The sequence below is a fragment of the Lissotriton helveticus genome, chromosome 6, assembly GCF_964261635.1.
Source record: "Lissotriton helveticus chromosome 6, aLisHel1.1, whole genome shotgun sequence".
Classification (NCBI taxonomy): Eukaryota; Metazoa; Chordata; class Amphibia; order Caudata; family Salamandridae; genus Lissotriton; species Lissotriton helveticus.
This window is the reverse complement of record NC_136067.1, coordinates 618,601,495-618,628,033: the sequence shown is the minus strand read 5'-3', so window position 1 is coordinate 618,628,033 and position 26,539 is coordinate 618,601,495. Positions and strand designations below refer to the sequence as shown.

At 41.1% G+C, this 26,539-nt stretch overlaps 1 protein-coding gene across 1 annotated transcript in view; it reads left to right on the top strand.

Annotated features, from left to right (window-relative positions):
• Nucleotides 1-26,539, top strand: part of IMPG1 (interphotoreceptor matrix proteoglycan 1) — a 1,759,499-nt gene that overhangs the window by 348,703 nt on the left and 1,384,257 nt on the right. Inside the window, exon 2 of the mRNA XM_078648092.1 lies at nucleotides 9,170-9,406. Within this exon, the coding sequence (XP_078504218.1) occupies nucleotides 9,170-9,406 (237 nt within the window). The remainder of the gene's footprint in view (nucleotides 1-9,169; nucleotides 9,407-26,539) is intronic.

The window sequence follows — 26,539 nt, the reverse complement described above, 5'->3', positions numbered from 1 at the left end:
GAGAGTTGGCTTCCTTCGGCACTTGCTGTAGCGAGCTGCATCGGGCAAGTAGGTTGTCGAATGGCACAGAACCACCGTCCTTTGCTATAGCAAGTGAAGGTAAATTTATACCTTGAAGGTGTTTAGGAATGCCATGTTTGACGTAGAGTCGGGCATATTAACGTTATGAATGAACCCCTAGGGAATAGTTGTTAATTGTAAAGTAACTGAGTTCTTGGAGTAATCAATATTAAATCAAGGGGAAGTCCCAAACGGCTTAAGCTGGTTTTCCAAGAAATCGTTGTGACGTTTGGTGAACGGATGGAAGTAGCCATGCCTGTATTTGGGTAGCATGGTCTATGCCTAAATAAGGGCTTGATTTCTATGCCTATATAAGGGCAACACAACTTGTACCTATATAAGGGCATGAATCAGGAAAATTCATTCGGAATCTAAAACGCCATACAACACAGTCTTTGAAAGGATAATGTTCCATATATTCAAGGACATGGAGAAAGGATGATGTGCTAAAGACTTGGAACAGCATGGTCGGATACTGGGAGAAGTCTGCCAAAGGCTAGCACAGATTTGACCAGTCCTTAATGCTGACAAATGCCATTTATTCAGTTCAAAAACTGATTATCCTGGACACACAATTTGAGCAGAAGGCGTCACTCCAAACCTTTTTTTTATGCAAGCTATAAGTCAAGCTCAGACTCCAGATGACCATGAATGTTGAGGTCCTTTGTCTGTCTCTGAGAGTATTATTGTAAATTCATCAAGAACTTTGCATCTCAAATGGAACCCCTTCATGCGCTTTTAGGAAAGGATGTTGACTTTGTGTAGGGTAAAGAATATCAAGTAGCAGTTGACTCTATTGGGCATCAGATTGTGACCACTCGTACCTTGCAACCATTCCCCAGTAGAAAACACTGCACCATCAAGGTTGATGCCAGTGCCTATGGTCTTGCTGCCATCCTTAGTCACAGTTCCGAGAATAGGAAATGGACCATGGCATTTACATCCAGAACCCTTACAGAAGCTGAAAGACGTTACTCCCTTATTGTAAAGGAGTTAATTGGATGTGATTGGGCTGTTGAGAATTTCTGCCACTTTATATGGGTCATCAGGTTTACTATTCAGACAGATCATAAAGCTTTAATAAACATTCGTTCCCCAAAGCGTGGTGCAGCCTTCTCAGCCTGTATTGCTAGATTAAGCTCTCATTTGCAGGAGTATAACTTTGATGTGAAACATATTCCAGGGAAATGTACCCTATCCCCTGAGTATTTGTCCAGATTGCCTTATAAACTAGATGTGTGTAGAAAAGTTGCAGATGAAGAGGTGGATGTGCAAGCATGCTTTGGAGATGTGTGTGCTGTCACTGATTTGGGCATGAGTGAATTGGTTTGGTACTCAGAAGCAAGTAAAACAAAAGATCTGAGACAAGTAAAGTAATGTATCAAAAAGGGCTGGTCTGGCCTACATCTTTAAAGGGAAATGTTCATTCTCCACAAAGTATCCTAAGAGTTGTCCATCAATAATGGGTTGCTGCTCTGCAGACACAAATGCATTCTACCGTGGGCATGCGTAATGTTTTAGTCAGTCAAGGCCACCAAAGCCACTCAGGTATGTTTTCCTTGAACATTTAATAAGTCAATATTTCTGGGGACCCTCCATGGATGCTGAAATAGAACTGTGGTTGCGAGAGTGTGTTATCAGTGCCAAGTGGAGAAGTGTGGCTCAATGGTTAGAGCGGCAGACCCTGATGCAGAGGTCTAGCCCAGGACCAGGGTTCAATTCCCCGCCTCGGTGGGTCTTGGGCTCAAAATTCCACGGACCTGATCATTCTCGCCTCGGTGCCTATTCCAATCATGGAGTCCCACTCTGCAACTCTGGGCAATAGCTTGCTTAATCTCCACAACGGCCCCCACAACGCTAAGGATGCCTGGCCTCCACCTTGGGGGTGCCCAGGAGTGGACACCTCACAGGGAAAGCCAGGATGGGTTCCACAGCGGTATTCGTACAAGCGCCTTGAGACCCTTGCGGGTGAGTAGTGCGCTATACAAGTATCAATTTAACTCTGATAAGAGTTGTAGAACAATGCTTACACATGTGGCAGAGTGTATCCTGGCTCTCTTGTGCTTAGTAGAAGGTCGAAATACAAATTAATGCACCTATCAAAAAGCTTACCCAGCACTATGCGGTATGCTATTGTCTTGATTGATTATCACTCTAAATGGCCTGAGGTTTTGATGACTGAAAATGTTACTACATCAATGTTGTTAGATTCTTAATGGAGGTGTTAAGTTGGGAGGGTTTCCCAGAAATAATTGTCACCAATAATGGAGCACAGTTTACATCCAAGGAGATGTCTAGGTTTCTTGACACTTACAATATCAAACACATTAGGACAGTACTTTATGATCTCCAGTGTAATGGGCAGGTGGAGAGTATCTGAAGGATACTATTCATTTGGCAACTGTCAGTAAATGTTTTCTCGCCTTGGCCATTAGGAAACGTTTATGGGCCTACCACATCGCAACCCATTCTGTTACTGGCCTCTCCCCAATTTTATTATTGAAAGGGAGAGATCCCACCTCTACCATTTGCCCAGGGTGGCTCAAAAACAAATTCCCATATTTTGTAGAGGGGGTCACACATCACACACACGTTGCTTGCACATGAGTAGAACGACATCACTGTGGATCCAAGGCCTATTGTGATGTTTCCTATGATGTCGAAAGCACAGACATTAAAATAGGAGACTTTCTCAGAATCTGTAATCCTAGGAGAGTTGATTAAAGGTAGAAGCATATTTGTTGGTCCCCTGAGAGTGTAAAGATCAATAAAGGGAGTGTTATCACCCAAGAGGAAAGTGCTAGACTCTTAAGCAGGTGTCTAAATGTGTGCATTCTGGTTACCTATTACAAGGCCATAGTAACTCAGATGGCTGTAATGAGAATATTAATGATCGTGGCCAGATGTTCCAGTTAGGTAACTCTACTTCTCATGACAAGGGAACTGGTCCAGTTTTTGATGGAGAGAATACTACCTAGAGCCCAAGGAAAGAATATCATGACACCATACATGCTCTGTTGTGCCTACAGGTTGAAAAATGAAGATAAAGACACTGCTTGTAGTTCTGTAGTATTCATTGTGGGATAAAAGAGCCACTGCTCCTCTCACAGCACCTGAGAGGCACCAACTGACCAAAGATGGAATATGGAATACCAACAGACGCATGACAACACTAAAGGTTCTGTGAGATATGCAAACAAGCATATCTAAACAGATCATATTACCTTTTTTTTTAAACAAAATAAGTATGAAAATAGACGACAAAAGGCAATGACAAAGGAAAAAAAATAAACAAACAATAAATAAAAATAAACAAAACTAAGAAAAGAAGAAAAAGAAGATATATTTAAACAAACATCCTTATACTTAAAGTTGAAGTAAAATTGTGTGAAGAACTCAACACAGCTATACATAAAGTTGAAGATAAAATGTGTGAAAAACTCAACATAGCTTCCAAGGAAGCTGAGTAACATGTGTCGATCTCCTTGTTACAAGATTTGACATTTTATATACAGAGACATCGTTTGAAAAAGCATTCGTCAAAGCATTAGTATGAGAAACATTATTATGACATATAGATGGAGAAAATGATTTTCCCTGACCTGTAGCAGAATTAGAAATGTCAGCAGATACATTCGTCAATCCAGAGAGATTTGCATTTGCAGCTTTAACTTTGACCACTTTTCCTAGATTCCACCAATGTCCGCCCTTCACCATAACAGCACCACCACAAACTTTTTCTACACACACAGGTTCACCAAAAGTGTTGCCACCTTTCCTGACAAAACTGATGTTTTTGATATGGACCATGTCTCCAGGAGACAAAACAACAGTTTTAGCAGACTTCTTTACATTGTATATGTCAGACATTTTTTCTTGGGCTGCTTTTACACGAGTTTGCAAAGCATCCTTGCCTACACTACACGACACTTTTTTGGAAACCGTTATTAATAACTAAGCCGGATAAAGAGTGGAAGAAGGCATTCTACCTTTAAGAGAAACAAATGGTGCTATCATGGTAAGAGAATGTGGGGTTGTGCGATAAAACTACAACATGGATCTAACCGCACTTTCCACATCACAATTATTTTGTTTCACCCATTTGATGCACTCCACAACAACTCTGTTCATCCTTTCAACTAAACCGTTGGTTTGTGGGTGTCCTACTGAACTCCTTAGATGCGTCACACCAGATTCATTTAGAAAATCACTAATTTCTTGATTAACAAATTGCACACCATTATCTGAAACCATAGCCTCAGGAAATCCTTCCCTCATGAAAATTTCTCTAAGAAATAGTATGACATTGCTAGCAGTGGGAGATGTACAAAACTTGACTTCTCGCCACTTGCTGTGAAAATCCATTAGAACAAAAGCAAAACGTAAATGGTGGGGAAGAAAATTGAATGGTCCAACTAAATCTATGCCCACTTTAAGCCAAGGTTTTGAAGGAAAATAAATGGGTTGAAGAGGAGGAGTGACAACTTTCAATCCCTTTTCTGCCCCACTACAAACAACACACTCCTTGACCCTCTCATCTATGTATTTGTCCATAGAGGGCCACCGATAATGCAGTCTGAGACGCTTCTTTGTTCTGGTTGCCCCAAAATGCCCATCATGCACACAATCTATCAATTTGATATGTATCTTGATGGGAGGGACACACCTACCATCCCTCAGGATAACACCATCTTCTATAGATAATTCCTCTGCCACTTTCCAAAAGGGCTGGATATTAGATGACACACTCCTCTCTCTGGGCCATCCTTCCACAATGTACTCTTTTACTTTTATAAGAGTAAAATCCTCTCTCACCGCTTTCTTCCATTCAAGCTCACGGCACGCCTTACTTTCAACCGCGTCAACTAGAGCGATTAAACAATCCTCTTTATCCTCTTCCACATCCAGTGGTTCATCCTCTTTCAAGGGAAGCCTAGATAACGTATCTGCTCTAACATTTTCTTTACCAGGTATGTACTTTGTTACAAAATCATATTGCAAAAGTTTGGTGGTCAGACAAGCAATACTAGGTGTAGCATATTTGAGACGCTCTCCACCCAAGATATACACCAATGGCTTGTGATCAGTTTGAATGATAAATCTTCTACCCCAGATGTAGGTCCTGAATTTTTCACATGCCCAATAGCAGGCTAACAACTCCTTTTCAATGACTGAGTAGTTAACCTTAGTGTCCCTTAACACTCTGGAAGTGTAACTAACTGTGACCTCACTGACACCTGATATTTGAGTAAGTACTGCCCCTAAATCATAATTGCTGGCATCAACCGTGATGGTGCAAGGTTCATTAGGATTATAAGCCTTAAGAGTTTTGGCATTGAGCATCTCAGACTTGACCAATTCAAAAGTTCCCTGACAGTTGTCATCCCACACAAAAGTAACATTAGATCTGAGCATGTTGGACAGTGCCTTCATTTTGCTGGCATAGTCGGGAATGAAACCTGAGTAAAACTCACCCAAACCTAAGAATGAACATAACAATTTTTGGGATTGAGACACTCCACTACAGCTTTCACTAAGCCAGGTCTAGGACAAACATCTTCACCTTAGACAAGATGTCCTAAGAATTCTATCTCCCTCTTCCAGAACTCACACTTGTTCTTCTTAAGCACTATTCCTTTTTTTTCAAAAATAGTAAGAACAGACCTGAGTGTTTTATCATGTTCTTCAAGATATTTGTTGAAAATAAGTACATCATCTTGAAAGATGACAACTCCCTTGACATCCTGTAGAACTGACTGCATAACCCTTTGAAAGACCGAGGCTGCAGAAGCCAGTCCAAAGGGCATTCTACAGAATTCAAAAGACCCAAAGGGAGAGTTAAAAGCAGTATAATGTCGTGCCTCATCATCCAATAAAATCTGATGGTATGCCGAAGCTAAATCAATCTTCGAAAACCATTGAGCATCCATAAGTTCATAATTTTGGCGATGAGGATGGGAAATGGAATACCAACAGACCCATGACAACACTAAAGGTTCTGTGAGATATGCAAACAAGCATATCTAAACACAACATGCTCTGCAAGAAAACTCTGAGTCCATGGCAGAAATCAGGGTTAGGATTCTTCCTTGCTCAAGGGAGCCCTCCTGGGAATTCATGCAAGGTTTTTAAAGCCATTCCTTTTTGAAGAAGTGAGATGTGTCATGTTTTAAACAGTTTAATCTTATAAGAAAAGTTCATTTGTACAGATTTTCCCATTTCCTTCCCTCCCTGTCTCCCTTTCCCACATGTAACTTTGGTATGTTCCTGGAATGTTGGAGGTGTTCGGACTCAAGAAAAATGGCCATTATCGCCATTCTGTATGGGTATAACAGTGGGATGTATGACGTTACAACGCATGCTTTTACCACGCATGCTGTTACAATGCAGTTTTTACAACGCATACCATTACAACGTATAGCGCTTTGGGGTGCTGGAGGGTGAATAGTTTAATTTACTACTCCAACTCCAGTCCCCGTGGACACTAGGGAAGGTGTTGGATAGTAAATTAAATCTATTCCCTATCCTAGAGCGCCCCCCAGCGCAATGCGTTGTAATGATTTTCGTTGTAAAACCTGCGTTGTAATACCACTGTGTGGTAAAAGTTGCGTTGTAAAGGATGTTTCCCATAACAGTGTGGTTGACAGGCATTATAAAGGATGCTTTCTTCATATAAATTCTCTGTGTTTTGTTGCATGTGACCTCTAAAGGGATGTAAGGGGCACTAAACCTAAATGGCCTACTCATTCGCTGGTTAACTATTCACAGGGCTATTTATTCATGCTGCCCTATCAGTGGCATTGAGTTACAACCAGATGGCCTCTATCTATATATGTTGTTGCTCAAATATGAATGTATCTTGCAAAAACTAAAGACAAGAGGTGTTTGGCAAAACAGGAACAGTTGGTTCAAAGAAACACTTCAGCAGGGAGTACATTTACAGAAATGGGTCTGAGGACTGTCTCAAAGTAAAATAAATCTGAGTGAATTTTATACGGTTCTGGGTGTCGTAAATGTACATCCGGTGATCCTTGTTTGGTAAAAGAATGCAGGCATTATCTGTGGAGTTGTAAATAAACGGTCCCTGTTAGCAAAGGCAGGTGGGCCTCGACCTTGCATGGACACAGTGTGGGCCAGTAGTGAATATGTCCAGATGTCCAGCATGAGGGGTGCGTGATCACTGCATGTACTGTGTGTGCTGTGTCCTGATTGTCTGTGTGTTCCTGACTCCAAGCGGCATTTGACTTTATGGTGTTCTGGGAATGCGCTCACCCCTCTGATTGTGTCTACTTTATTGGGGGCAATTTTCCTGGACCATTGTGGTGCTGCTGCGCTAATCTGGGTGATGGACCTGAGATTCTTGTTTGCGTGTTTGTCTGCCAGCTACATGCCACCCCACCTGTGACCTGTCAATCTGTTACCATGGGCATCGGTTTGCCGAGCCTGCCTGATCATGTATTTCTAAGTCAGGGTTGATGGAGAGTTCATGATGGGTGCATTTGATAATAGTGATGGTATTTCATGAGTGTATGTGAGTGTATGATTATAAGCATTAGCAGCATTGTTTTTATCAATATCAACAATTTTCAAGCTGGCCCTGCATCTGGAGATACTGGGGAGTATAGCTAGGGAAGCTGCTAAGGTGCGACAGAAAAGTGGTGAAAGAATTCAGGCATGAGATGAAGATGTCATAATGCCAACTGCACCGAATATTCAGTAGGTAAGGAAGACAAGTGATTTGCCATTTCTTGTACCCCTGAAGGTCTCGTCAAATTCTATCTTGAATACAGATTTCTGATTACTTCCAACCACCAGCGTAATTTTATGAAAATTCGAGTTATCTAAAAAAAGAAGGCATACATCTAAAAAACATTCACAGGTGTATTTTATGCCAAAATCGTGAATTCTTTTAATTTCTGTGAGGTAGTATGTTATCACTAGTCAACTAATTCAGACTTCCTTGACAGGCTTTGACTAGCCCTGCTTCTGTGGGCCCCAGCGGGTGGGGGGTTCCACTTTTTTTAAAGCACTTTAGGAGAACAAGGAGTGTTTGTAATGCTCTTGATCTAGTCACAACTATTTTAAGTGAAGAGAAGTAGTAAGTGAAAAATGATGGATGTTGGAAAATATGAGGAACGAGCTTTACAGATATTTGACTGCCACAATGAGAAAATTAGATATTAAGCGAATGAACTGAATCAAAGAAAAGTGTGAATGAGAAAATCAGTTTCCAGGATACATTAGACCTATAGTTTAGGTTTGTCATGTCTGAGAGTCGCAATATGAAATGACATTAGTAACAGAATATTTTGGTTTCTGAATATACCTATCAATAAAAGATAACGAGAATCGAACTTTCTTGAGAAGTTTCACTAGACTGTGAGTTATAGCAACATAAATCGTTCTGGCTGTTTATTGTGGTGTCTGCAGGGCCAATAACTCGCTGAGAGTAGAGTGTGATGGGCAGCAGCTATAATACTTTGACATTTTATGCTTTGTACTCCAAACAGAGAAGCAGTATTCCACTTAGTGCTGCACTGTGAAACTAAAAAGCGCATGCTAACAAATCAATGTAGCGAATGTAACTTTTCTATTAAAATAATATCGAAACATAGATAAAAAGAAGACTTATTCTGAGAGATTTTTCAAATGTAATTATAGTGTGAAATATTTTATGATTGAACTGGAAACTATTATTCTTATACAAGGAAAATTAGAATGAAGAATGAATGGTACATACATTTAATGATTTTAAAATATATAAAGCAAAAAATAGACCTTTGGTCAGTCTAATCCTTTTCAGCATGGCTGTCTATCTCAATGAAGATTGGTACTTTTCATACGATGGTCAAAAGATAATGCACTTAGATTAAAATAATGGTTCTATTCAAAGAACAGACTTGACTATCTTGTGTTACAGTGCAAGCAATGATACGTTGATGTTTAGCCACAATGAACTAAGTCTGCATTTAAAAGGACTGTAATGTCAAAAATAAGAGCAAAATCATTAATAGTGTGTGTACGTTCCCAAACTTAGCTTAGTCCCACAATTGAAATTTCAATTACCAAAAAGAATAGAATGTATTCATGGATTTCATTTTTTTCCCAGAAACCCAGAACGCAACAAATACTGCCGAATCCGAGCCGAAGTCAGATGATGCCTCTGTTTCACGCCAAGGGGAAGCTTTCCTAACGATGTCCAAGTCATCGACTATCAAAAAGCTGTATGATTTGTCTAAGCGCCGAGCGAAAAGGTCGTCTGCGTTTCCGACTGGAGTCAAGGTCTGCCCTCGGGAGTCAGAAAAGCAGATTCTGGCCAGTCACCTGTCGTACTACAGGCTCCGAGGTAAGCAGGCCAAAATCAAGTATGAATTGCATTTTCTCTTCATAACTCACTGATTTGTGCCAAATGTCCTAAATGTTAAACATGTTAGAGTTGTTGTTGCTGAAAACATTTTGTAGGTTTGGAAGAGGATTGTGGTTTAGTGGCAAATAATAAGTCTCCTTGTACAGTATCTTCCCAATAGCTGGTCATGTGGATTTACCGTTTTGATGGAAAGCTATCCACCGAGCACACAAACCCTGGTCTGAATTTCTCCCTCCTATTCCGTTTTTAAATCGCAAGACTGAATGCAGTACATCTGATACAAATATGGTGCCATTAGGTCTGTTGTATCCATTGTAAAATGAGGTGTTCACGCCTGGGATGAATTACCCAGAGGGAGTAGAAAGATGCAAGTGCACCAGGAAATAGTTGCAGATGCAATGAAGAAGTTGACTAACAATTGCACCTCCCGAGTCACAGGTCCTTTGAGGTACAGCTCAGTATCCTGCATTTTTATGTTGTTGGGGCTCATTGCAACTTTGCAAGAACTGTTGGTCTTTGCCTCGTTAGATTAAGACTGAATGCCAGAAAGGCATTTCATGCTGACCATTGGCCCTTCCTGGAACAAATGCTTATTATTTATGGCTTCAGTACACGCTCCAGGGGCTGGATGGCTCCCCTTTACAAAAATCCGAAAGTGGAGTTTAGAGTGAATGTGGTGACGTCAGGAAAATTCTCAATTTGCAGAGGGAATAGGCAGTGCTTCTCCCTTTCTCCTCTTTTATTTCCCCATACAATAGAATCAATGGCCTGCACAATGAGACAACACCCACACATCCGCTGGTTCTGCGTAACTCCAGAGGATGAATTTGAAGAAAATCTGCCCCAATATGCAGATGATATGCTTCTCTATGTACTAAAACCCAAAGTTGTAGACAAATACGGAGCCTACTCTGTCTATGCCATAAACTCGGCCGAATCAGTAGCCTACGCCCCACAGGTCCCAGTACCGGTGTTGCCACTTCCTCAGGGTCTTTGGATGTCAATTGAAGGCTTCCAATATTTAGGTATTTTTATGACTACCCAAAAGGAGATCTGTACCACACGTAACATTTGGCAAGTGCTTGCCAACATTCTAATGGAAGTTGAGCATTGGAGAGGCTGATGGACAACGTAGCCCTCCGCAAAATAATTACCTTACCTACATTTTTATATGCTCTCCAGAACAGCTATTACCCAGTGGACACATCTGTCTTTGCGGCAATTAATAAAGGGCTGCAGATGCACCTATGGCACGGCGGCCATCCCAGGATATCACACTGCACTCTACAAAGGTCTCAGTATAATGGAGGCCTAACGCTGCCAGAAATCAAAGGCTACTATTGGGCTCTCATTTAATCACCATAAATGACTGGATCTATTCTCCACAAGACCACCCTGCATATCATCTTGAAAGCACAGGGTTGGAGAAACATACACACCTACACTATTTGTATGGGGGAGGAGGTGCCCACGCCTTAGTCCTGGCTACACAAGTGTCCCTGCCAGTGTGGCAAAAGGCCACAAAAAGATGACCTGGGCTGGTAAGATTACACAGGAGATCCCTATGTGGAAGGTTAGATGGTAGGGACCAGTCTACAAAATTCATGGTTTCGAGTCATTTTTTTTTGTTCTTTTTTTTTTGTCCTCATATTCGCCCTTGGTGACCATATAGTAACAGAAAAGATAGAGGAGATGACAGGAACACTGACCCAGATATACTGGGGGGGGGGATATTAACGATTCCTACCGGAGTACCCCGCAGTGCAAAGCATCAACCTCTAATTCGTCACGTGGTACCATCTAGGCTAACATGATGCTATATAATACCCACTTCGTATCCGAAATCACCCTTGTAGGGTATGTGTAGCCAAAGGGGACCAGTTGAGGAGACCCTTCCAAGCAGCGTAATCATAGGACATGGGGGAAAAAACCCCAAAAAAAAACCCATGCTATTATATTCCATGATTACCAATTCAATAGAAGCCGAAATCTTCTCTTATTTGGGTTCCCAGCTCTGATCATATCTAATTTTGACGTCTGTAGCATAGACGCATGCCAATCTGTTAAAAGTGGAGGTGCCTTATCTTTCCATCGTTTACATATTTCTCTTCTAGCCAGCAAACAGCCATAAAAGACCAATTTTTTACCCATGCTACAAAGCTCTGGTAAAATGCCCAAAAAGACTAACACTGGACAAGGACTGACTTGAGACCCTACCACCAAGGAGAAGGACACGCAGATCTTATTCCAGAATGATGTTAGGGATGGACACTCAAGAAACATATGTACATCTGATGCGGCTACCAAACCGCATCTAGGACAAGCAACCAGAGCGTTATTAGGAAATTTTGATAAACGTAATGGAGAATAGTACGCCCTGTGCAATGTGAACAGATGGTTGCGACGAAGCCATGAAGGTTTCACAATGTCCCCCAAAACTTTAAACGATTCTAGCCACAGACTCTCCATATCAATATTAGTGATATATGTTTCCCAGAGCGAGTGGGGGAGCAAAAATTCACCATCAGTCTCGTCTATCATGAGGTTATACCAAAATGTGATCTCTTTTTTAAAAGGTAATTTATCTATCAGATGGGATACCAGATTACTCTCAGCACCTATTTTAAATCTGCCCCTACCCTGACTTTGAGCATGAGCCCAGCTCTGAATTTGAAGGTATTTAAATCTTGAGAAACGTGTTCCTATTATTGAACTCAAAGCCTCCCATGAAAATAAAATACCTTCGACAAACAGGTCCCCTCATGATGTAAGACCTGCCTCTCTAACAGGTAGAGCTAGACTATCCAAGAGCCAAGGGGGAGAGCCCGGAGAATCCCAAAGTGGAGCCCTACTATGATAGTAATCAAGTTTGAGTGCACGTCTAAAATTACCCCATGTTCTAGCTAGATCCCTCAATACCTTTAGCTTGACTTTCTTAAAATATTTGGGGTCACCAAACTTTAACAAAAAATTCGCAAGCCTAACTTTTTTCCCTTTAAGAAGTGCTGAAAATAGTTTCCCACACGCAGTGCAATTAGGGGTCTTTAAAAGCATCCTGACGTGAGAGAGTTGAAAGGCCCATCCATAATACTGCAAATCTGGTGCCGCAAGGCCCCCTTTTTCTCGGCGACTTCTTATCTTCTTCCAGGCCAATCTGGGTGTATGATGGTTCCATATAAATGTGTTTATTTCGGCTTGGAGTTTTGCAATCATGGATGGATCAAAAAAGAGAGGAATAGTGCTAAACAGGAACATAATCTTAGGTAAAATAGTCATTTTAACCAGGTTGGACCTGCCTAACAGGGAGATAGGGAGAGCTGACCATGTTCTCATCAACCTACGACACTCCTTAGCCACGAGAGCGAAATTTAAGGGGACGATCTTATTAATATCTGCATAGATGTTTAAACCCAAATACCTCAGGATAGAGCTAGGCTGTGCCCCTGCCACCGGCACAGGATGATTCCAAACCATGATATCGGTTTTAGAAGCGTTGACTTCATAGCCGGATACTGCCCCAAACTCTACTGCAATGGCTATCACTGTTGGAAACGCCAAGCTCAACTCGGATGAGAAAATGAGAACATCATCCGCATATAATGCGACTTTCCGCTCCCACCCTTCAAAAATAAAAAGTTTAATATTAGGGTTGTCACGAACTAATTGGGCAAAAGGTTCTATATATAAATCAAACAAAAGAGGGGAAAGGGGACACCCTTGGGGGGTTCCGCGCGTAATACTAAATGGCTCTGTCAGTTCCACATTAACCAATAATGAGGCAGAAGGGTCTTTGTATAAGAGTTTTACAGCCCGCCTAAAGTTATCACCTAAGTTAAACTTTTCCAGGACCTCTGATAGGTATACCCAATTTACCCTATCAAAGGCCTTTGTGGCATCGAGCGTGAGAACTGCCAGAGGAAGAGATGCAGACGTGGCCATGTCTATTGCGCCGATGAGGTCATAGGTCAGCTCATATAGCTGCCGGTCCTTTACAAATCCCTTCTGGTCCAAGTGCAGGATGTTGTTTGCCACCGCTCCCAATCTATTTGCTAGCACCGAAGCAAAGATTTTATAATCTGTGTTGAGAATTGAAATCGGCCTATATGACCCACAGTTAGTTGCTGGTTTGCCCGGCTTTAGGATCAAAGTTATGGAGGCCCTATCCCAAGAAGTGGGGGGCAAAGCACCTTCCAGCAGGATATTATTAAACAAGTCCGTTAGGTAGGGAAGAATTGTTGAACAGATTACTTTATAGATTTCGGATGGTAACCCGTCGGGTCCTGAAGCCCTACCTTTTTTGCTATTAAGAACAGCCGACCGTACTTCCTCCAATCAGAAAGGGCACTCCAGGGCATTTCTTTGTTCTGGTGATAAGGCAGGAAGGGAAATCCCAGACAACCATTCCATTGCTTGATTTGGTTGTACATTCTTGTCCTCACGATATATTTCGCTAAAAAAGCTCCTAAAAGCCCCACTAATTCCCTCATCAGTAGAGTGTATTACACCATCCTTACTAATGGAACTAATATTATTTCGGACCCTATCTGTCTTCGCCTTCCAGGCCAGGAGCCTACCCGCGCCTTCCCCGTATTCAAAATGGGCCAATTTGCTGGCCTCCCATCTCTCCAGGACCCGCACATTCAAGACTGAGGAAAGATCTCCTTTAAAACCGTTAGCTTATCCTGCAAGTCCTCTAATGTGGCCCCAGATGCTGCTGGGTACCTATCGATTTCTGCTTGAACTCCCTCAATCTCCAATTCAAGCGAGGCTACTGATTCCCTGTATATCTTGTTTTTATATGCAGTTTTGTTGGTTAGATACCCCCTTAATGTAGATTTAAACGCAACCCATGTGATGCCAGGTGGGGCAGAGCCCTGATTAATCTCCCAAAAAAACGTAACTTCCTGGTTTAGTGCCTCTATAATGTCAAATGAGGCGAGGATTGATCTATCGAAGGACCAGTTTCTTAGAGAGGCCCCGGACATGACCTCGAGCTCAAGAAGGATGGCTGTATGGTCAGAAAGATGGAAAGGTAAATGACACACTGATTTAACCTGTTTAACCAAGATATGACTAATCAAAATGAAATCAATACGAGACTGGTGGTGAAATTTATATTTCCTGAAAGTGACCCCCCTTTAAGACCCATGAAGTGTCCTCCATATATCATTATAATTTAGTGCTTTCATGTTGTCTAACAAAAAAATCCTAGTTTTAGATAAAGTTTTGGCCCTATTGGAAGGTGATTTATCCAGCACAGGGTCAAGGACTACATTGTAATCACCTGCCAAGATAACCGGCTCTGGGAATAGGTATAGTTGTGAGAAGAGTGTGGATAGAACTGATGGATCATCCTGATTCGGGCCATAGTATCCTACTATAGTAAATGGCGAACCTGAGATAATAACTGAGGCTATGGCCCATCGGCCGTATGGGTCCACCTGCTTAGAAACCAGCCTCGCCCTAATCGATTTTTTAAAAAGGATGGCCACTCCCCTAATATGTGATGATTGTGATGTGACAACACCAAAGTCTATCCACCTATTCTTACCCAACAAATTTAGTATTTCGGCTTCTGCCAAATGTGTCTCCTGGAGCACTATTATTTGCGCTGCTGAGTCTCGTAAATATTGCATTATATTATTTCTTATTGGACAAGTTCGAAGACCATTAGTGTTCCAGGACAGAATGCGGAGTTTATTCATTGTGATAGAGTTCCCACCGAGCAACAAAATCACAAGGACCAAAGACCAATCTTGCCATACTCCCGTACATAAGTTATATAATAGCTTACACCTGTCTTTCACCTCTCGAGGATGTTTTGGAGGACGTTTTAGAGGACAGTTTTTAAGTTTTCCACCCCCCCTAACCCCCCTACCACTCCAGACCCCCCTCCCTCGGGAAACCCCCACTCTATTTATCTGGAAAACCAGAGAGATAGCACCCTGCTATGGACTCCCGCTAGAACCAACCACAAACCCCGGGGACAATAACCAAAGAAGGAATCAACAAAACAAAAATTTAGAGCCCTAAAGCATATTACTCTATGCTAAGTGAAATTACCCCCCCCCTAAATGTGAATGGTTTCGAGTCATGTGACAGAATTCGTATATTCATGGTAGGAGACATACTGGAGAAAGGGACGCTGATACCTCATCCCCCAGGGCATGGCCATCTGTTTGAGGACCACGGGGGGACATGAAGCCTCCGCGGTCCAACCGGTTCCTGCAACAGCCGGCATGGCTTTTTACCCGCAGGGAGCTGCTGACATGCAACTCCTTGTGGTAAAAAACAAAGTGCTCCACTTTAAACAAGTGAGAGCAAAATACTCTCACTTGTTCAAAGTGGAGCACTTGTTTGCTTTGGGATGGAGGAAGCAGTGCTCCTGCCATCCCATAGAAAACTGCAATGTCTCTGGAGTGGGCACCCAAGACATTGCTGGAGCCCCTGGGGAGTGTCAGTCCCTAGGGCCATTTATGGCTCCATGAGGGGGCTTCAGATGATTATAACCTAACCCCTATTCTTAATTTTTTATGATTTTTAATCTTTTCCCTTGTAACTTGGTTCAACCGAGTCACAAGATGGCTGGCAACACTTCCTTGTTGGACCTGTTGGCAGCCATGCAGATCACAGGCTCGAGATCGGGAAGGTTCACATATACTCTATGGCCATATTTGTATATCTGAGAAATCTTTAAATTTCTCAGGACCTACTAAATGGATTTACACCACAAAAAGAGTGATTTCTGAACCCAGAGCTACCGTTTTGCCAAATTTGGTGTAATTCCGTTCAGCAATTCAGGCTGTAGACATGTCTAAAGTTTGCAATGGAAATTATCATGGAGAAAAAGCGGTTTTGAACCCCCCCTTTTTCTCGGACCCGCTTCATGAATCCACCCAAAACGTTCGACACAACAGCTGAAGTGTGAGTGGGCCATTAGTTTTGAAAATTTCACAAAGACAGATAGTTGCAAAAGAAAAATTAATTTTTAATAAAAACAAGGTCCTAACTATAACTACTTCTGGTGACCGCCAATAGGTAATATAGATATCTATATCTATATAGATATCTATATCTAAATCTACATATTAATATTACCTACTGGCGATAGCGAGTAGGTATATATAGTTAGGATTGTTTTCCATAGGGAAATCGCAACATTCTATTGGGAATAACTTTGGCGCCGGTTGAGGAATCTTACTGAAATTTTCCTTAACTTTGCCTCGCCTCCGTCCCTGAAAGTTTGGGGGGGATTCGTCAAGCGGGGGCCGAGATAAAAGGGGGGTCCCAAAACGTGTTTTTCCCATGTTAATTTCCATAGGGCGGTTGGACTCACTTTTAGCCCGAACGGCTGAATGGTTTTCCACCAAACTTGGCAAAATTGTAGGGACTGGTAGCCCGATGTGCCTTTGCTATGTCTCACGATATGTGCTCCAGTGGTTTTTACGAAAATTAACTTTGAAAAAATATATATTGGGCTACATTGGGCTATATATATGTTAGAGCCCAATGTAGCCCAATGTAGCCCAAAGATGGCCACCAGAGACAAAAAAAAACAAATGTAGCCCAAATATCAGCCAGATGTAGCCGAACTATAGCCCAATGACAGAATGTCCCAGAGTGTTCTAAAGAACAACTAGAACGCTAACAGTCTTACTTATGACAAAAGTATGGCACACCTGAAGTCATCTTGATTGGAATAAAGTGGTAACACTTAATACATTTAATTTGAAAAGGAACAAAATGAGGGGTTTCATTTTGCCATAGAAATTTAAAATATATATATATTCACTGAAAAAACCATAGGTTACACACCAGTTATAGTTAGAAATTAGCATTTAAAAAACCTTTGAAATTCACTGAAAAAACCATAGGTTTCACACCAGTTATAGTTAGCTGGAAATTTTACTCGCATAAAACCATTGAAATTCCCACGTTATAGTTAGTTGGACTCACTATAACTTGCACGTCTGCAATGCACTGCTGATGACATCACATATTACATCATTCATGCATATATTTAAATATTTAAACATTACTCGCTAATATATGTATTCACTAAGATACACTTAATAAGCCAGTTAACCAATCAATTTTTTTTTTAAAAACACTGAAAAAACCATAGGTTTCAGGCCTTATATAGTTAGGAATTAGCATTTAAAAAACCTTTGAAATTCACTGAAAAAAACATAGGTTTCAGGCCTTATATAGTTAGGAATTAGCATTTAAAAAACCTTTGAAATTCACTGAAAAAACCATAGGTTTCACACCAGTTATAGTTAGCTGGAAATTTTACTCGCATAAAACCATTGAAATTCCCACGTTATAGTTAGTTGGACTCACTATAACTTGCACGTCTGCAATGCACTGCTGATGACGTCACATATTACATCACTCATGCATATATTTAAATATTTAAACATTACTCGCTAATATATATATTCACTAAGATACACTTAATAAGCCAGTTAACCAATCAATTTTTTTTTTAAAACACTGAAAAAACCATAGGTTTCAGGCCTTTTATAGTTAGGACTTAGCATTTAAAAAACCTTTGAAATTCACTGAAAAAACCATAGGTTTCAGGCCTTATATAGTTAGGAATTAGCATTTAAAAAACCTTTGAAATTCACTGAAAAAAACGTAGGTTTCAGGCCTTATATAGTTAGGAATTAGCATTTAAAAAAACCTTTGAAATTCACTGAAAAAAACATAGGTTTCAGGAGTTATATAGTTTGGAATTAGTTTTTAAAAAACCTTTGAAATTCACTCAAAAAACTATAAGTTTTAGTGGTGTTATAGTTAGCTGGACATTTTACTCATACAAAACCAATGAAATTGCTCCTATATTTCGCGCACCCGCAATCCACTGCTGATGATGTCACATATTAGATCATTCATGACATGGTCAGTGACATCACTGATGACATCTCAAATGACATCACTGATGACATCACTGATGACATCATCCACGTGACAATCACATACACCTTTTCATACACTATTACAATTTTTCATCACTGTTTGTAAAATACAGAGTATCATATTTAAATCCATTGTCACAGCAATACAAGTATCTAAAAATCCACTCAGTGATTCATAGATGTATACACACATCTAATCACTTACCTATGGATTCACTCATACATGCTGTCAATGAACAATAGAACACTATCAAAAATACTTATACATCTATATCGACATTAAACAACAGCACGCATCCTATTCAGATATGAAGTCATCCTACTCACTTACGCAAACAATGGATCATACTTACATATTTACTTAGCAAAACACTTATACAAACACCACTTCTTCTATTCATTTAGATAGTAAGTCATACTTAGTGAATTATAAAATCATTATTACAAGTATACAGTTATCCATACAGTCACTCACACAATCATTGTGTCTTATGTATACTTATTTATATACAACAACTGACACATACACTGCCTTTTATTTTTCTAGTTTGTTGGACCTGTACCTTTGAGAAATATATTTGATCATCACCACACCCATAAAGAGATTCCCTCACCCAAACTGTTAGAACATGTAGTTTTAACTTCATATATCTACTGAATCAACTATTCACACATCTTTGGACAGTCACACACCCCACACCGAACTACACACACTTTCACACTCCCATACAAATACTCAGTTAACTAATCAATAACTAATATAGACTTTCACATAGCTAGTAACCAACTGTAGAATCAGTTTACACAACAACTGACAAAGTGATACAGATATTCACACAGTTTAGTCACTATCCACTATATTTAGTGAGACATTATAAATTGGTCAAGTAAACAGTCAATTACACTGCTACTAAATCCTCCATCCAAATATTTATTTATATATATCCACTCATTCTTCAATGTAAATTGCTATATATATAATGCATATTTAAATAACGAAGCAAACCACATTCACTGGATGATGTCATCAGTGATGTCATCAGTGATGTCATTTGAGATGTCATCAGTGATGTCACTGACCATGTCATGAATGATCTACTATGTGACATCATCAGCAGTGGATTGCGGGTGCGCGAAATATAGTTAGTACAACTAACTATATAGGAGCAATTTCATTGGTTTTGTATGAGTAAAATGTCCAGCTAACTATAACAGCACTAAAACTTATTTCAAAGGTTTTTTAAAAACTAATTCCTAACTATATAACTCCTGAAACCTATGGTTTTTTCAGTGAATATAGATATAAATATCTATCTATATCTATGTATAGAGAGAGATATGTATATATATATATATATATTCACTGAAAAAACCATAGGTTTTACACACGTTATAGTTAGGAACTAGCATTTACAAAACCTATGAAATTCACTGAAAAAACCATAGGTTTGACACCAGTTATAGTTAGCTGGAAATTTTATTGATATAAAACCAATGAAATTCCACGTTATAGTTAGTTGGACTCACTATAACTTGCGCGTGTAATGCACTGCTGATGACGTCACATATTACATCACTCATGACATCACTGATGACACCATCCAGTGAATGTGTGTCTTTCTGAAAAATAAATATGTGTTACATATGTATATATTATTGAATATCTTAGTGAATACATATATTACTGAGTAATGCTTAAATATTTAAATATATGTATTAGTGTTTCACTTTGTGTATGTATATAGGTTATTAGATGTTTTTCTTAGTATCAGTATAAGTGTTTGCATGGTTTGGTGAGGGTATTACTTACTACATAGATGCAAGAATGACTGAGTCTCTGTTTGTATGTGTTTTGAAGACAGCATGTGTGCAGGACCGTATGGGTGGATTAGTGTGCATATGTCTGTGTTAGTGAGTGAATGACTGTCTTTTTAGTGTCTTTATCAGTAACTACATTTGATTTAATGTAGTATATGTGAATATTGATGTATATAAGTGACTATATGTGAGAGTGAAGGATTATAAGAGTTCCTCTTTAAATTAGTATATGTTTCTATAAGTGATTTTTTAAGAGAGTAAGTATGTGTAAGTTTCCTTAGAAGTAAAGTAATAGTGTGTGTGTATAGCTGTTTATTTTCAATAGTTTATTTGCATGTGTGAGTATGTGTGTGAATAATTTTTGGATGACTTTCGGTGTGTAACAGGATGTGTAGGTGTATCACTACATATGATTACTGAATATATGTATGAGTGAATATATAGAACTGTTGGTGAATTAGTGCATGTGTATATAGATGGTGGAATTATTGAATTGGTTGTTGTAACTGGTATGGGTATCTCCATTTTTTTGAACATTTTAGTTTCTATTTTTGAATATGCGTTTCAAGGGTTAGATTACAGTGAAAGGAGGTCTGTCACTGTGTCACAAGGATGGTGTCATCAGTGATGTCATGAGTGATGTAATATGTGACGTCATCAGCAGTGCATTACACGCGCAAGTTATAGTGAGTCCAACTAACTATAACGTGGAATTTCATTGGTTTTATATCAATAAAATTTCCAGCTAACTATAACTGGTGTCAAACCTATGGTTTTTTCAGTGAATTTCATAGGTTTTGTAAATGCTAGTTCCTAACTATAACGTGTGTAAAACCTATGGTTTTTTCAGTGAATTTCATTGTTTTTTAAAATGCTAATTCCTAACTATCTCGTGTATACAACCTATACTTTTGTCAATAAAGTTCTGGCAATATTTTTTTCGAAAACAAGCCGTTTTCTTCACTGTTCAAGTTGCATAGAGACTCCTTGTAAAGGGATACAGAATTAGAAAGTCTGTACCTTGCCTTTTTTTCAACGCATTAAAATTTGTCTGTAAATAAAAATAGCCTTTCTAAACTTTCATGCGCGACCCGGTGTGCGCACTCTCGGCAACAGTTCTCAATAAAATGGATAGCGCATTTCCAAGCTTTCGTGCGCGACCGACTGCGCGCACCCGCCTATATATTTCGTGAAAACTTTGCAATCTGAACTTATTGAATTTCTTCATAGACCCATCAAAGAACTTATAATACGTCAAAGAGACTAAACCTAGGCTTCTTTTTTAATATTATGAAAATGTTCATTAAATGGAGCCGAATGTCTTTTTAAACTTTTGTGCGTGACCGAATGTACACACCTTGGTATTTAAAAAAAAATATAAAAGGTTTTATACTTTAACAATTGTATGCTTGAATCGAGCTCAAAAGATATATTAAATCCGAATATGTTTGAATTTACTTCTTTTCACGTTTTGAAACTTCGCTTGTTGAAAATGGCAATGTATATGCACATAAGCGGCGTTCATTTGTGTTCACTGTACCCCTTGTTGTAAGCAGAACGGATATCGCGAAACACTGACTGTGTTATCCCGCCAGCATAGACCCATGCATACACGTACACGACAGCCATTTTAGGCACCATGGCCTCTCTGCCCGTTTGTTAAACCCCCGGCACCCCTCCCCGCGCGCACTGCTCATGCATCGGCCATAAAACCCTCTCCCTCTGCGTGACCCTGCTCTAGAAGTAACCCTCCTGCTCAACCCACACCCCCCCATTTCCTCCCAAGAACACCCTTCCCCTCAGCTGACGAGCCCCCCCCAGCTGCACTTGGCCTTTCGACCCGGTCCCAAGTCCTAAGACCAAGCCTCGTGGATGTACACCCCCCCCCTTTTTTTCTGCCCAGCATAACGAAACCGTGATATACCAACCGAAGTGCCCGATCTTATCGCCTGCCCAACCTTTGATCTGATCATCCCCTCCTGCCCTCGTGTCCTGTAGGAATGTCCGGCTGAGAGATCACAATCTCTTGTTACATTCAGGAGGGGAGGATGACATCTGAGCGACTGGTATGGGAATAGGCCTGAAGCTGGGATTCCAAGCATGCTTTTTCCTACTTCAAAGCGTCTTTATTGCAATAAGGAATGTTTGTGCATCATAAACATGTGTATAAAAGACGAAGCCTCAGAGAAACTTGTTAGAGCACCTCCTGAAGACACTATGCGAGTGTCCGAAATGACAGGCTCTCCTCATGAGAAATAAAACTCTGTTCTTGTTTTCCTGCTTCCAGCGCCCGTCTCTTTATTTGGTAATTGTTCAAGATGGGAACTAAGAGGCGTCCTGCGCCAGCAGCCTGGGCATCAGGTGCGTTATGGGCTGACTTTTCCACAATTGGCGTCCCAACGCGGGGTCCATCAGCGACATAAGGTCCGGTAAGAGAGGTCCAGACGATGGGGTGAACATCTAAACGATTGGAGTATACCTGCCTTGAGAGGGCCCTCGTCCGGCTGCCGATTGAATGAGCTTCACCGATTCCGAACGGATCTCTCTCAAGTGACCTACTGTCCTGACTGGAATCCCACAAAAATGCTGCGGTAAAAACATGGAGAAAGAGAACGATTGGGCGCTGGAAAAGGGAAGGCGAAGAATTGCCCACACGGTCCGGTCCGGGTAAGGTTAAGTAGGACGTCTTTACGTCCGATTGGTAGGATGGTTTTATCCATCTGATTGATTGATTGATTGTACTTGAAGTATTGGTTCTCTTTGAGACATTTTCTATTTGCAAACAGCGATGAATAGGAACGTTCCTCTCTCTTTGCAAATAGTGAAGGATAGGTAATGCAGACGTTTGTCCCCCATTGTAATCCGTCATGCCTATCTTTCTCCCCACTGATTGTTTGTTATCAATTTTTATCGATTATTGCTCTTTGAGATATTCCCTGTCTACAAACAGGGAAGAATAGAAATATTCTGCCCCCCTTTGCAGATAGTGAAGGATAGGTAATGCAGATTTTTGTCCCCTATTGTAATCCGTCATGCCCATTTTTTCTCCCCACTGATTGATTAATTACTTGGACATTTTATTGTTCAAGGAATAGTTCGTTCGAGGCATTCCCTGTTTGCAAATAACGCAGAAAAGAAATATTCTGTCTAATCTTTGCAAGTAGTGAAGGGTAGGTAATGTGGACCTTTGTCCCCCGTTGTAATCTCTCGTGCCTATCTACTCCCCACTGATTGGTAAACTAGTTCCACCCGGACCATTTATTAGAGGTAGGTCATCTGGCTCGACCTGAGGGCACCCCTAATAAAAAGGACATATGCAACAATAACGAAGTAATCACCGTATCCTGTTAACAGAAACTTTAGCATGAAATACGCTAGAAAGAAAATAAAAAAAAAATTAAAAAAAGAAATAAGAAAGCAAAATCAGTAGGCCACTGATGAGTTTTTCATTTCGCTACAAATAGGAAAACGCTAGAAATAGCTCACGATAAAACACATGATTTCGCTAGAAATAAGAAACGTTAGAAATAAGCCCGTAATAAGAAACATGAAAATGGTGAGAGAAGCCAAGCTTGACATCACGACGGCCACGAGGCAACTAGGCTTCGCCACCCCTCACTGCTCCAAACATGTCTGTCCCACCGCCTGCCACGCCCCAATAACGGTAACATGAGAAAGATACACACAGCAGATACCTACCCCCATTCTGGCAACTCCCAAAGTGCAACGGGTCCGCGGCTACGCCCATCCGGAAGACGAGATCTTCGGCACGTGTAGGGCGGGTCCTGCTGCCAGCCGTCGGCCGGGGAGGTCGTCGCATAAGGTGGGCCAGAAGAGGAGCCGAGGCGACGGGATCCGGGCGTCCCCTCCTCTTCTTTCTTCAATAATGGCTGCGACAACACGGGGGAGATGTCTTGCTCATGCCATCGACCCCCCCCCGTATCTCCTGGTCCAGCCCCGGCTTGGTATGAGCTCCCCGTTCGGCCCTGAAGCGGCGCCTTGCAGGCCACCGGGGGGGGGATGTCTTGCCTATGCCTCCGACCCCCCCCCTCTCTCATCGCCTGGACCGGCCATCATGAATATTAACGCCGAGAAAAACGGCATGGGGTGCGCTGGGAGGGAGAGGCGGCGCGAATGAGCCTCTCCCACCTCCCCAGGTGGAGGCCCCCAGTGGCACCCCCGACGCTCCACTCACCCGACAAGGGTTCGTCCACTCTTGTGATGCAGTGACTGCTGGAACTCGTAAAATGGCGGTCGACCCTGCAGGAGCGGGCCCGGCGTGAAGGGATGGCCCGGTTGCTTGTTAGTTAAGAAATGAGTCCCACAATCAGAAGTGTTCTCCTCGACTTTGAAGATTCTATAAGAGCCACGGGGGCCCCCGACCCCCGCAGGCACCCCCGATGGGGAATGACTGCCATGATTGCCCGTGGAACGATGAAAATGTAGCCGCGAGACGTCGGCGCTCCCATGCTGGCGCCAGCCTCAGTTTGAATGACTAAAATCCTGCAGACTACAGTTCGGATCAGTTCCGGTGAAAACCCAGTATGACCCGGTAGAAAAAAATTGTTGCCTCCCTCCCCCTTTGACTGATGGTTCATACCGCCGATCCTTTCTGTTGCCCTTTAACGGAACTTTTGGACTGCCGAAAGAGGCTCTGGGCCAACCACGAGTTGGTGGAGATTTTGACTATGCCTGGATCTGCCTGGCTACACCTAAAATGGCGCTGGTACAAATGAAACTTTCAACTCCTTGTTGTACCCCGATTGCTCAGCCTTGGTGTCATGAGATATGTATGCAGTTTTTTTTTTAAACACAATGAATTGATATGGGATGGGTACTGATTATGTGTTCGGACAATGAATTGACATGAGATGGGTACTGATTGAACATTCGGACAATGAATTGTTGTTAAGTTTTGGCGCATCATGATTATTGAAAGTTCGAATTTCAACACTTATGATACTCGCTCACACTGAAGTTTCGATATGATTTTATTGCACTTGTCGCACTTTTTATTATGAAATCAACGACCACCGACTCCATTAGGTTTTCCACTAATAAGTATCCCCACATGTACAGTTCCAGCCTGCTCCGTGGCCGGCCCATGGGGTTGTAGGCCCGTATTTGTGCACCGACATTCTTATTAAAGATTTTTGAAAGCAAACGTAGTTGTCACGTGTAGATTGGTAAGTTTCGAATAAAAGACCACTATTTCCGATATAACTAAAATACAGGTGAAATGGCTCAGCTCGATTAGTTAAGGGTTAAAAGGTATAGTACGCAGAAATATTGCAAATATGAACGGTCCAGGTTTTTGTTGTATGTGTTTTTCATTTTTTGTACAGCCTAAAGCACATATGTTAATATTTTACTCCTTTTCACGTTTTGAAACTTCGCTGAATTAGACCGCTACTTCCAAATGGCGTACGTGACCAGATACTGAAGGAATGCGTCTTGAAAGTGGCTGACTGTAATGTATGATATTTTACTCAGTGACTTTCAGGCCCAGGTTGTATGTTCAGAGGAACACTTACCGTTTATTAGAGGTAGATCGTCCGACTCCACCGGAGGACACCCCTAATAAAAAAGACATATATAAAATGCGGACTAGCCGCTGTATCGTACTAGCAAACTTTAACTTAAAATCATTAGAGAAAACAAAAAGAATCGAACAAAATCAGTAGGCCACTGATAGGATCTCTTTTTGACCTCGCTAAAATAGAAACATTAGGAACAACCCCTCATGAGAAATATGAAACTAGTGAGAGAAACCGAGCTCGACGCCATGATGGCTGCAACATAGCTCGGCGACGCCGCCCACCCCGCCCAAAATAACGACAAACTCTATGCAAATATTATAAATAAATAGAACACACCAGCAAAGTAACAGAGTAAAACGTTTTATTAAATAACTATTTACATGCCAGCCTGCTGCAATATGAAAACAACACTTCCAAAATGATCGACTACCTTTAAGAAGAAAAAAAGAATCTTTCATCTGGCAATTTTTCACTTATCCTGAAGATCAAAAGAAAGTAAATGCACCAAAAGTAACCTGCACGATATGTGACTCGTTTCTCTCAAGAAGAAATCCAACAAAAAAATATTCCTTTTCCATACATACCATGGTGCGCCATGTCAAACAAATGCACCCTGTGCAATTTGCAGAGGCATCGACAAAAGCCCTGGCCACGCTATTACCATTAGAGGTGGCCAGCACATTTTCTGATCGACGACCTGTATCTCCATCGAGTGCACAGAAGGACTTGAGATATTTAACTATATATGGTCTATAACTTATGGTTTTTTCAGTGAATTTGCTCCGCCAGCCACCCCGCCCAAAATAACCACAAACCCTATGCAAATATTA